This window comes from Pristiophorus japonicus, chromosome 3, assembly GCF_044704955.1.
Source record: "Pristiophorus japonicus isolate sPriJap1 chromosome 3, sPriJap1.hap1, whole genome shotgun sequence".
In the NCBI taxonomy this organism is placed as follows: Eukaryota; Metazoa; Chordata; class Chondrichthyes; family Pristiophoridae; genus Pristiophorus; species Pristiophorus japonicus.
In genome coordinates this window covers 109,950,887-109,964,680 of record NC_091979.1, presented here as the reverse complement: position 1 = coordinate 109,964,680, position 13,794 = coordinate 109,950,887, and the positions used below count along the sequence as shown (strand labels likewise).

The 13,794-nt window shown below is 42.8% G+C and overlaps 1 protein-coding gene across 1 annotated transcript in view; it reads left to right on the top strand.

Moving 5' to 3' along the window:
- Positions 1–13,794, top strand: part of myo3b (myosin IIIB) — an 839,677-nt gene that overhangs the window by 431,453 nt on the left and 394,430 nt on the right. The window contains exons 22-25 of the mRNA XM_070874695.1: positions 183–262; positions 1,502–1,522; positions 4,894–4,971; positions 5,815–6,020. Of these exons, the coding sequence (XP_070730796.1) occupies positions 183–262; positions 1,502–1,522; positions 4,894–4,971; positions 5,815–6,020 (385 nt within the window). The remainder of the gene's footprint in view (positions 1–182; positions 263–1,501; positions 1,523–4,893; positions 4,972–5,814; positions 6,021–13,794) is intronic.

The window sequence follows — 13,794 nt, the reverse complement described above, 5'->3', positions numbered from 1 at the left end:
GGCTCCTTTCATTGCTATTAATCACAGTTTAGCCTCTGAAGATGTAGCCAGAGAAAACATTTGGACATCTTGTGCTCGACATACTAAAACTTTGACATATCCTGAGTGTATCACACATGCTTATTTAATATCTCTTCTTTAACATCGCTTACATAAAACTACTTTGATTTCTCTCATTTCAGGTAACTTAGCACAGTCAAGAGCGAGAGTAAATGCAGCATCTAGGTCATTACCTCCACAGCTTAATGCAGGCCGCAACAAGGTTTGTATGTTTTATAACTGGTTCTTTGAAATAGGGAATGCCTTCTAATTAGCATTGTGAGATATATGTAAGACTATAATTTACTTCTTGTTCATTTTTAATAAACCCATTTTGATAATGATCCTTATACCCTTATCCTCCTTTTTTACTTTAATACAAATTGTGTTTCCTGTTACACCCGTGAACTGAAAAAGTGTATTGTGAATTAAATTCTTCACGAGACCAAATGAAGAAATTTACATTTATATAAACAGTTTTGGGAGAATAGAGTTTATTAATAGAGACATTAATAACTTTCTCTTACTGTCTTTAAAGTTCAATTCTAAGATGCAATACACTTAAACTGTTGACAGTAACAGCTGACCCAACTGTAATGAAAATATTTACTTTTTAGTAGTTAAACCTAAAGTTTAGATTTGATCAATTTTAATTGCATAGTATCAAACTGCATTTCATATGCACTTTACATTTACATTGACATCAAAGCTTAGTTCTTGGGTTCTTCATTTCCATCCTATGGTGTGAGTCACCAGGACTTATACCTATCCCTCTAGCTACTATATCTTCAAAGAAAACAACTGAAGTCAAACCAATCAATGAACACAGCCAGCACAAATCCAATATGTACATATTACTATACTTTAACATGTAACCTTTTCATCAAGCAGGGGCTGTTTAGCTTGATGTTTAAAAACAAATTGCAAATTGTAAAGTCATGATATCCTGTGTAAATCCAGAATTATTTCTGGGTTTCCCTGAAAAAGAAGAATACAAGCTGTGAGAAATAAGTCTGATCCAAAAATCTCCTTGGTGATTGCATTCACACCACGATGTGAGAGACTAAATAATGAACCTCGCTACTGCTCTAATCAGAAAGACCGATATTTATTTGGTCATGTGATGAGTTCAAATGCTTTGATGTTATGTCTGTTAATGCAGATTTTTATAGGAACATTGAATTTTTATTTACAGTAGTTCACTCCAAGTAAGTTAGTTTTCAATACAAATTATAAATGCTGCCTGTTAAACAACATACTGAGAAAAATTAAGAACGCAAGATGAAAGTAGTAATGAAAGGGTTTGAAGCAACATGATGTAGTTATTGTGAAAATGATCATCTTTGCAGCATTTACCTTTGTATTTAATCTTACTTACAATGCTGATCTTCTGTTGCTTTGTTTCTGAATTTTCTTGTTATATTGTTGATTATTTTTTATTCTATTTACTTTTCAAATACAGTCTCCTAAATACTTGTTGAAGGTAAGAATGACAACCAGATAACATTTAATGTCAGATAGAAAATTTAACCACCACAGCAGTACACAGTGGCAATCTTACAAACCTATAGTTCAGTCACCCTCTTTTTATTTGTGGACACAATGAGTTGAAACATAATTATTCTTTAGATATTATTGAATTTACAATGTTTTATTTTCAGTATTGGTTTTTCACTTTTAGTTTTTTAAAATTTCCAACACTGTCCCCAATACACAGACCTAGAAATTGGGCTGTTTCGCACCCATTTCTCAGGAGCTGCACAGCCTAAGGCCCCAAATGGCAGGCAGAAAGTGCTTGCATACTTTCAGTCTGGTAAGGACAAACAAGAGGTGTCTTTTACCTACACCTGAAGCAGGCATAAGGCTCTTTGGATATGCAAATAAGGGGCCTAACGCCTGCTTGCGGTCCCCACACCAACAATTTTTTGCCAGCACCATTGCAAGCTGCACTCGGGGGAACCAGCCTTGGGGATCACCTGCAACCAAGGAGGTAAGTGACTTACATAGAAACATAAAAACATAGAGTAGGCCATTCGACCCTTCGAGCCTGCTCCGCCATTCAATGAGTTCATGGCTGAACATGCAACTTCAGTACCCCATTCCTGCTTTCTCACCATATCCCTTGATCCCCCGAGTAGTAAGGACTACATCTAACTCCTTTTTGAATATATTTAGTGAATTGGCCTCAACCACTTTCTGTGGTAGAGAATGTGGAGCCAGGAGGAGAAGGAGTGCTACTCCCTACCCACAATAAAGTACCTGATCGTAGCTCTTGCACCCATCCTCACCCACCCCCCACATCACCACCACTCCAGGACCCCCCAAAACCCGATCGTGGACTTCAGACCGCCCCCCCCCCCCCACATCCCTTGGCCTGACCCACAATCGCGAACTCCAACCCTCCACCCCCGCCCCACCGCAACTACTGATCGTAGACTCCAGGCTCTGCATTCCTTGACCCAATCCTCCAATTAAGGACTCCAGACCAAATTCATCATCATCATCATCATCATAGACAGTCCCTCAGAATCAAGGAAGACTTGCTTCCACTCTTAGAATGAGTCCTTAGATGGCTGAACAGTCCAATAGGAGAGTCACAGTCCTTGCCACAGTAGGACAGACAGTCGTTGAGGGTAAGGGAGGGTGGGACAGGTTTGCAGCACATTTTTTCCGCTGCCTGCGCTTGTTTTCTGCATGCACTCAGCGATGAGACACGGCGATGATAAAACAAATGAGAAAGTCACATAAACTTCACAATCAAAGGTATGCAGTAACGCAGCATTCTTCTCCCAATCCTTTTAATCACTCAAAACTGCGACTTTCTCCTTCACTTTCAACATGGTGCCGTTAGCGCCTGATGTGCCCTGGGTCTACCTAGTTTTTATGGGTGGGTTCTTGGGCAGACACTAAATCGGGCGAAAAGCTCGAAAGTTCTGCCCGGGGCACTAGTGCAGCAATGCACAATGATTTACACCAGCCCAACGGTGAAAACAGCGGCGGAGCGGTAAAACCATTGGCGAAAGTTCCGCTCGAGCGCAAATTCTTGTGTGCCTTGTTTCACACCCAAAAAAATCATTTTTGCGCACTGCCGAGGCACTAAATGGGGCGCAAATCAGCTGAAAATCCAGCCCCTAGTGTTTTAGCTGCAAATCAATGGTGTGTTACTTAAACGAGTCTGCTTTACCCATCCTGTCAATCTTGGTTATACTTTCCATAACAATACATTTTTACTTAACTTGACAATTGAAAGAAATCTGGTAAAGTAATTGTATTAAAAATCATTCAATTTTCGACCTTTTCTGTATTCAATTTATTGCACATTAAAGGATGCATGTTCCATATTATTTTAAGGAATACTTTCGAAACTAAACAGGTTTTAACAGGACAAATGAGCTAGCAGTGTTTTTCTTCGTTTCCTTTATATGTATTTTGGCCAAAGAAATATCTATGCACATAGAAAATTTCAGTTACTAGCTATATGCTATTTGCAAACATGTCAGTGTTCATAGCTAACTCTTAAGGGTTAAATTTACTTGCATACAAAATATCCATTTATTTTCTTCTATTTACTTTTTGAATCACAAATTTACAGACATCAGATTTTGCATGTTAGAAAGCTAACTGAGAAAAAGCCCAGAATGTTTTCCACGAATTTTCAAAGAATCTGTCTTTATTTCAGTGTTGTAATTGAAACATTTGCTGGTGTATATTCTAAAATGCACACTAACAGATGCAAACAGCAACATATTGTTGGGGAACTTATTTTTGTAATAAAACTGGTTTCTGGTTTCTACTGAGCACATTTTAAACTTACAGTGCCTTTACCCAAAAAATGTATCTTTCACATTCCGTTTCTATTTATTTTTCCCAATGTTATATCTCCTTAACTATGCGCTGTTCCTCTGTCTAGAAATGAACAGATGATCTATTTCCAGGCCTTTCTACCAATTCTACTCTGTAGCTAACTGCTAAATTTACAAGCGTGAGTTGGGATGATACATCCTCTGATTTCCCCTCCATCACTATGGAGAAGCATTACTATCTTGACGTTTTCCTCTTTTGGTCCAGCTGGTATTAGGAATTTGCCATGCTGGGAGTCGCAAAGATGGAACTGTATCCTATCACTTTGTAATTCAGGATGTTAGTAAGCCAATACATTGATGTGAAATTCCTCAAATTTAAAAAACATTTGTAAGTTGCCGTATGTATGCAGATACATTTTCCATAAATTGTATGTTCATAATTCATGAATATATGTAATTTGTTGAATGTTCATTTATTCTGTTGTAGATTATCCAGTAAATCCAGTTCTTAGTTCGCAAATAAAGAATACTTATAATTTATTTCAGTTTTCTTAGATGGCAGCATATAACAAGCAATTATACACTAAATATAACACATACCTATGTCCTAGATATATTTACATAATGGACAGAAATGCATACCACTACTTATGATGGTAATGTAAACATAAATCTGAAGCCATTCATTTTAGTGCTTCATTAGCTTTAATGAAATATATTGTTTGAAAAGTATAAGATCATCAAAATGTTAATATTGTATGCTTAATAGAGCTGCTTTGAAGATAGAATTTTTATTAAGGGCACATTTTATGTTGGGTTAATATTAAAAATCTGAATTGAGTTCTATTTTAATATCCACTATATGCCTTTAAGCTAGTATCCTTTGATTTCTTTGATTCCTTTTATTGACTCTCAGCTGCTGATTCTCTGCATTTTTATTATATTGTTAATTTTATCACTCTGTCCACAGGTACCAGTTCTAGGAGGTTAAGTTGTTTTTTTAATCTATATTTTGCTGACATATATTGAATTTTTACTGTTCTGTAACCAGGCTGATACAATGGAAGTTATGCGACATCCTGAAGAAACAACAAACATGAAAAGGCAAACTGTGGCTTCTTACTTCAGGGTAAAGTATCAATCCTTAAAACCTACCTCTTTGACCAAGCTTTTGGCCATCTGCCCTAATTTCTCCTTAGTAACTCAGTGTCAAAGTTTATTTTATAACTCTCCTATGAATCGCCTTGGGACGCTTTACAACATAAAGGCGCTATAAGAATGTAAGTTGTTGTTGTTGCAGCAAATATTTTAAAAGAAAGACTGCAATCATTTTGAAGCACCTACATTTTGAGTGGCACTGTAGAGCTCAAAAGAGAGCATTATGGGGACTATGATACAGAATGGTAAGGTTCTTGTGCAGATGCTTTTGTTTTCTTGTTTATATTCCAAAACTATTCTTTGACTTTTACTGAAAGAAGTATTTTAGTAAAAAATTTAATTATAAATATATGGCACCAAATAACTCGAATAAATTGTGAAATAAATAGAGAATAATTGGTAAAAGTGATCAAATGAAAATAATCTCAAGGGGTTTAGATTAAACCTGGCAGGGGTTAAAGCCTTAGGCAGCGGGGCATTTAAAGGGCCCATTCACTCTCATTAGGCCTGTTAAAGGACCTCATTGTAATTTTTTTGCGGCCGGTGGGTGGGGGGCGATGGGGGGGGGCGGGCGGTGAGGGGGTTGTTTCTGTTTGACACTTTCATGAGCTTTAGTGCCAGGTGCCAGGTGCAGCTTTACTTATTTATTTTGCCCCAAGCTCCCTTTATCGGCATCAGATGGTTTGCAAAAAAATTCCTTGAACAAAAAATATTTGTAAATAAGTTAGGAATATACCATGTCAATAGAAGCAATTGATCAGCTACGAGCCAACAAACAGTTTTTCAGGTGGATATTTTTCTTCTTACCTGGCAGTATTCGTTAATGGATCTCCTGTCTAAAATGGTGGTTGGACAGCCTCACTTTGTCCGTTGCATCAAACCCAATGATGATCGACAAGCAGAGAAATTTTTTGAAGAAAGAGTACTGGTTCAACTGCGGTACACTGGCATTTTGGAAACCATACGCATTCGTGCACAAGGATATTCTCATCGCATCCTCTTTGAAGAGTTTGTTGAAAGGTAAAAATACCATAAGCAGTACGGGGATGCAATTGTAAACTGTCTTGTATCAGCAAAAATGCTTTCTTTGTCCACTGTGCACAACAGTAAACGGAAGGAATTTTCCTTTTGATGCCATGGCCAAGCTAAGAATTCTCTACTGTCTCCCCGAATCTCACCTTACTTCCAGAGCTTTGTAGATAAAGGCCTCATTCTTTGTTTTATCTGCTTCTATGCTGTTACGCAAACATCATAACAGTTTATGGTCATTTTGCTATCTGCTAATTTTAGTAAAAATGTAGATAGTTTTAATACATTGGGAGCACAAGTTAACAGACTATTGGTGCATTAGTCAATGTTGCTTGGAGAATTGCTCCTTACAAGAATAGGTTTACACAAATTATCAGAAGAGAGATAAAATAAATTTTACCTTATGAATGGTGGACATGAAAAACATATGCAGAATTATGTAGGGTGGTAGATAAGGCTAAGATTTCAAATACAGCATGAATAATACTAAGGAGTTTTCTGCACAGATTTTGGGTAAGGTGGGAGTGTGGAAGGTATTCGTGCATACCTGAAATAGGCTGCGCAAAAATAAATTCTGACCTCTATCTGCATTAGATTGGTGGTGATTTTAAATGTATGCCCTTTAGTTACCATCTTACTGACCAGTTGAAATAGTATTTCCCTTTTTACCTTTTCAAAAACTCTCTTACATTTGAACACCTCTATCAGATCCTCTTAGCCTTCTTTGTGTAATAAAAAGAGCACCTCTTTCTGTCGTCCTTCCTCATTACTAAAGCCTGTGCTTCTTGGTGCTGCCTTAGTAAATCTCTTCTGGACCCTCTCCTGAACCTTGACATCCTTACTAAACTAAAGTACCCAAAACTGGATACAATATTCTAGCCGTAGCCTAACCAATGGGCTGTATAGCTTCAGCATTACCTCTTTGCTTTTGTACTCCATGTTCCTTTTTTATCAAACTGAGAATCCATTGTCTTATCAGAGAGCTTTTCTTGCCAATTCAGCTAGTTGCCTTTTTATTTATTGAAATTTATTTTTTCCAATCAAGTACCTTTATCTTTGACTATTCATTCTCCCTTTCAATTTTTATAATGAATCTGAAGAAATAAGAGGAAAACTTGCATTTATATAGCGGTCTTTCACGCCCACCGGATGTCTCAAACTGTTTTACAGCCAATGAAGTACTTTTTGGAGAGTAATCACTGTTGTAATGTTGGAAACGCGGCAGCCAATTTGCACACAACAGGCTCCCACAAACATCATTGTGATAATAACCAGATAATCTGTTTTTGTTATGTTGATTGAGCGATAAATGTTGGCCAGGATACCGGGAATAACTCCCCTGCTCTTCTTCAAAATAGTGTCATGGGATCTTTTATGTCCACCTGAGAGAGCAGATGGGGCCTTGGTTTAACGTTTCATTCGAAAGACGGCACCTCCCACAGTGCAGCACTTCCCTCACTTTCCATACTTCAGCAAGGTCAGACATCGACGACGAGGTCCAACACCGCCTCCCACATGCGCCTGGGAAGATGGTGTTCGAAGACCAGGATCTCAAATCTGGCACCAAGCTTATGGTCTACAGGGCTGAAGTGATACCCGCCCTCCTGTATTGTTCAGCGACGTGGACCGTATACAGTGGACACCTGAAAGCACTAGAGAAGTACCAACAGCGCTGCCTCCGCAAGATCCCGCAAATCCCCTGGGAGGATCGACGCACCAACGTCAGTGTTCTTCATCAGGCCAAAATCCCCAGCGTCGAAGCACTGACCACACTCGACCAGCTCCGTTGGATTGGCCACTTCGTCGCATGCCCGACACAAGACTCCCAAAGCAACTGCTCTACTCGGAACTTCTACACGGCAAGCAAGCCCCAGGTGGGTAGAGGAAATGTTTCAAAGACACCCTCAAAGCCTCATTGATAAAGTGCAACATCCCCACCGACACCTGGGAATCCCTCCAAAGGCCGCACTAAGTGGAGGAAGAGCATCCGGGAGGGTGCTGAACACGTCGAGTCTATGCAGAAAACAAAGGCAGGCAGCGGAAGGAGCGTGTGGCAAACCAGTCCCACCCACCCTTTCCTTCAACAACTGTCTGTCCCATCTGTGACAGAGACTGTAGCTCCTGTATTGGACTGTACAGTCACCTGAGAACTCAGTTTTAGAGTCGGAAGCAAGTTTTCCTCGATTTCGAGGGACTGCCTATGATGATGATAATGACTCCCTCAGCACTGCACTGGCGTGTTAGCTTACATTTATGTGCTTAAGTTCCTGGAGTGGGACTTGAACCCACAACCTTCTGACTCAGAGACACATGTGCTACCCACTGAGCCATGGCTGTAATCTAATTATATAATGGTATTTATTTCTTACTTATTTCGCTATCCTTACATTACCTACTTCATTTCTGAGAACTAGAACCAGCAATGCCTCTGTCTTAGTTTCGACTAAAATCATACTGAAGTTGACTTTAATCCGGAATGGTTTCGGACAGGCGGGTGAATGGGGGGAAAGCGCAAAACGGAATCTCTTGCCTAAATTTCAGGCTTGGGCTAATTTAACTCCCGAGCCTCATTTATTTTGACTGGTAGGTATCCCACCTGATCGTTTTGAGAATGGGAAGCCTGCACATTTTCTGGGCGGCATTTCTGATGGTTCTGCGAAGGCCTTTTTAATGCAGGAATGCACCTCTTAAAGGTAGGCTGCAGTCCCATCTGGCTAGTTTCACTATTTCACTGCTGCAAGAAAGAAATTGGTCATAAATTAATTGCAGGCCAACCCCCGGGTTTTCTGAAGCCTCCCTGGAGGTCATGGTCGAAGAAATAAGCGTTAGGAGTCAGGGTCTCTTTCCCACCAGTAGCAGGGAGATTCCAAAAATGGATGTTCACCAGGCCTGGTGAGGGGTGGCTGAGATTGTCAGTTCCAGGAGTAGAAACGCCTGCTCAGCAACTCAACTGGACCAGCCGCATATTCTCCATGTCTGTATGGCTACAGATGCATAAACTCTGAAAAGAAACTCGACACTATCAAGGGCAAAGCAGTCCGCTTGATCGGTGCCCCATCCTTGAACATATATATCGCTGTTCCTTCATCGTCACTGGGCCAAAAACCTCGAACTCCCTATCTAACAGCACTGTGGGAGTACCTTCACCACATGAACTGCAGTGGTCAAGAAGGTGGCTCACCACCACCTTCTCAAGCGCAACTAGTGATGGGCAATAAATGCTGGCCTTGCAAGTGACACCCACCTGACGAGTAATAAAAAAAAACCTTCCCTTCAAGTATATCCCTGATGAGTGCACCTTCGCTTTAAAAGGTGCCGGCTGCCTTTAAGTGGTATCAGAGGCATCCGATTTCTGACTCCAACAAACAGGCGTGCAGCCAATGAATAGTATGGACAGTGCTTGCTGTATATCTGATTCATTATAATGAGCACGAGGCACAAATATTATGTGCTGCCTGGAACAACATTAACAGGCGCATGCAATGCACACCCCACCCACTACGCGCCTGTTTTCTGACGCAATCAAATTTCTAGGCTGAAGAATATTTGGAACATATAATCTTATACAGAAATATAATTTGTGTTCCTTGGATTATGTAATTCATTTAGGTATATATTGACAGATATCAGATATATACTTTACACAGTTGACTTTTGAGAATAAGATCCTGATGCACTTCAACAGAAGTAACATTTTTATGTGTACGATCATGGGGTTCAATTTTCCCCAAAGCTTGTTTTTTGGCATACTTGAAGAGTTGTACCCATTTTTTGGGGGCCCAGATACACCAAAAAAAAAATCATCCAAGTTTCCCCGTTTGAATTCTTCATTTTGGTGCCGCCTAGCCTATCGCTTAGTTTTGAGGTTGGAGCCCAAGATCGGCACCAAAAAGATCAGATTGCCACGGTAACCAGGGACACAGGCTGGAAAGTGAAACATACAGTCAGATCACAGCAACCTGCACAATCACATTAAACACTGGAGCAACTTATCTCCATTAAATTATCAAAGTGTAATGACAAAAGTCTATCTCCCCCTCCCCCACCCCGATGCTGGTGCCGGTCCCCGCTCCTATCCCAGGCCGAATGGTCTCCCGGTCCTGGTGCCCGCTCCTATCCCTGACCGAATGGTTTCCCCCCCTCCCGGTCCCTGCTCCTATCCATGGCCGAACAACCTCCTCCCTCCCGGTCTCCACTCCTAACTATGCCTGAAAGGCTTCTCCTCCTCTCTCCCACGCTCTCTCACCTCTGTGCTGCTGCTGTCCGGGCCCTGGAACGACATCTGCTGCAATGATTTACTTACCTATGCTGATTTTCTTAACTCACCAGAAGATGTTTCCACAGAGGCCACATATGCCGGCCCAAGAAGACTTGGAGTAAATCAGAGCTGGCCAAACTTGTTTAAATGGCCAGAATTGGCACAGGTGGCAGGTTACGTCCCCATGACACAAAAAAAACTACCCTAAAAAAATTGTAACTAACTGAGTTATGCTGGCGCACATTGATTGGGGAAACTTGTATTTTTTAATAAACTTCGGCCCAAAAAAACAGCGCACGCCAAAAGAACGGCGCAAATCACTGGGGAAAATTGAGCCGATAGTTTGGTATTAGTTGGGTATCAATAATTTGATGAAGGAACAGCAAATCATGGTTATTCTGTTGCCAACAGATTTAAGTTGCAGTTTAGTGTTTTGCTTAATTGGAGTAGCATTTCTAATCTTAATGCTTTCAAAGGTGTGTGCCTTTTATCAGTCTCTGCTGTTGTTGTAATTTTCAAACTGCTTTCACGGGAGGAGTTAAGCATTATTGTAAAGTCCTGTCCCTGCAGTACAGATTCACACGAGGCGCATACTGAAGTCAAGGTCACTCAGGACCTGCACCTTTATTACACAGCTCTCGAATGCCACACTTGCCTGAGACCTGTGCTTATATACCTGTCTGGGACAGGTATCCAATGTCTCCTGGAAGTGCACCCCTGGTGGTAAGGTAAGCTAGTGGTTACAAGTCATCTTTAGTTACAGTCATGTACAGCATGGTAAGATACAGTTATGTACAGTAGTGTGAGATACATGACATCACCCTCCCCCAAGGTCTTATTGTCTTTATAGGTTCAGTCTCTCAGGTCGTCTACGCTCTCGCGTGGAGCGTCTTAGTTGTGGTTCAGTTGTTTGCCTTGGTGCCTGTTGTTCTTTTGGGGTGATTGCTGGTATCTCACCTGGGCTGTCTGTTTCGTTCAGTATGATTGTTGGTGTCGCGCCTGGGCTGTCTGTTGGGATTGCCCTTTCCTCAGGTTGCTCCCTCTGTCCGTCCATGAGGTGTGGTGTGAGTTCCACATTGTAGACTGTCTCTGGTTCAGCAGTGTTGGTAAATCTACTTTTGACTTGGTCTACATGCCTCCGGCAGGTTTGGCCATTGTCCATTTATACCACCAGTAGCCTGTTTCCTTCCTTGCCTGTTACTGTCCCTGCAAGCCATTTGGGACCCCTGCCATAGTTTAGCACAAACACTTTGTCCCCTATCTCATTCTACCTCCCCCTCGAATTTCGGTCATGGTACTCGGTTAGCTTATGGCGCTCTGCCTCAACGATTTCATGCATGTCTGGGAGGATTATTGAGAGCCTTGTCTTTAAGGTCCATTTCATTAATAGTTGCGCGGGGGGAACTCCAGTCAATGAATGTGGATGAGATCTGTATGCCAGCGGCAGTCGCGGCAGGCGGCCCTGCAGCTTGGGACCTTGGATTTTGAGCATGCTTGTTTAATGATCTGCACTGCTCGTTCCGCCTGGCCGTTGGACGCCGGCTTGAACGGTGCCGTCTTAACATGATTTATGCTGTGGCCACTTATAAAATCTTGGAATTCTGCATTGGTGAAGCACGGACCATTATCACTGACCAATATGTCAGGAATGCCGTGCGTTGCGAACATGGTTCCAAGGCTCTCCACAGTGGTGGAGGTGGTGCTCGAGTTTAAAATGGTGCATTTGATCCACTTAGAAAATGCATCTACAACTACGAGGAACATTTTGCCCATGAATGGGCCCGCATAGTCTACTTGCACCCGCGACCACGGTTTGGTGGGCCAGGGCCAGGGGGGCCTCCCTGGGGGCATTACTGAGTTGGGCACAAATGGTGCACCGTCGGACGCAGACCTCCAAGTCCGCGTCAATACCAGGCCACCAGATGTGGGATCTGGCTATGGCCTTCATCAGAACGATCCCCGGGTGCTCGCAATGGAGCTCCCGGACAAATGCCTCTCTGCCTCGCAGGGGCATAACTACTCGGCTGCCCCACATCAGGCACTCTGCTTGAAGTGACAGCTCATGCATGCGGCTATGGAAAGGTTTGATCTCCTCAGTGCAGACATCGCGAGCCTCTGCCCAGTCACTGGTTAGGACACATCTTTTTACTAGGGATAACGTGGGTTCGCTGGTCGTCCATGCTCTGATTTGGCGAGCTGTCATGGGCGAACCTGTGGACTCAAAGGCATTGATTGCTATGACTATTTCACAGTCCTGTTCATCAGACCCTTCCGTGGTCGCCAGGGGTAGCCTGCTAAGCGCATCGGCACAGTTGTCTGTGCCTGGTCTGTGCCTTATGGTGTAATCGTAAGACGCCAGCATGAGTGCCCACCGTTGAATGCGTGCTGAGGCGTTGGCGTTTATTGCCTTGCTTTCGGATAGTAGGGACGTAAGGGGCTTGTGGTCGGTTTCTAACGTGAACTTGGCCCCGAAAAGGTATTGGTGCATCTTTTTGACACCGTACACGCACGCGAGCGCCTCCTTCTCCACCATTCCGTACCCGCGCTCCGCCCGCGAAAGTGACCTGGAGGCATTAGCCATGGGTTTTAATTTACCCGCACTATTGACATGTTGTAAAATGCACCCGACCCCATACGCTGACGCATCACATGTAAGAACTAGCTTTTTACCTGGATCAAAGAAAACACTGTTGGAACACAGAAGGTTGCGTGCCTTATTGAAGGCGCGTTCCTGGGCGTCCCCCCAAAACCAATCGCACCCCTTCCTGAGTAGCACGTGGAGAGGCTCCAGCAGCGTGCTTAAGTTCTGCATAAAGTTCCCAAAGTAGTTGAGTAGCCCGAGAAAGGCGCGCAGTTCTGAGACATTCTGGGGTCTGGGTGCCAGGCGAATTGCATCGGTTTTGGACTCTGTTGGGCAGATTCCATCAGCGGCAATCCTTCTGCCCAAAAATTCAACCTCGGGCGCGAGAAACAGGCACTTGGATTTCTTAACTCCTAGGCCTACCCGATCCAACCGCTTTAGTACTTCCTCCAAATTGCGGAGATGGGAGTTGGTGTCCCTGCCCGTGATAAGTATGTCGTCTTGAAATACAACCGTCCCCGGGATGGACTTGAGCAGACTCTCCATGTTGCGCTGGAATATAGCAGCTGCCGACCTGATGCCGAATGGGCATCGATTGTACATGAAAAGGCCTCGATGTGTGTTGATGGTGGTGAGTAGCTTAGACTCTTCGGTCAGTTCTTGCGTCATATACGCAGATGTGAGATCTAGTTTTGAGAAAAGTTTTCCTCCAGCCAATGTGGCAATTAAGTCCTCCGCTCTGGGCAGCGGGTATTGGTCCTGTAGAGAGACTCTGTTTATGGTAGATTTGTAGTCCCCACAGATTCGTACGGATCCATCAGGCTTCATGACTGGGACGATGGGACTTGCCCAGTCGCTAAATTCCATGGGTGAGATAATACCTTCCCGCAGCAGCCTGTCCAGTTCATGTTCAATCTTTTCCCTCA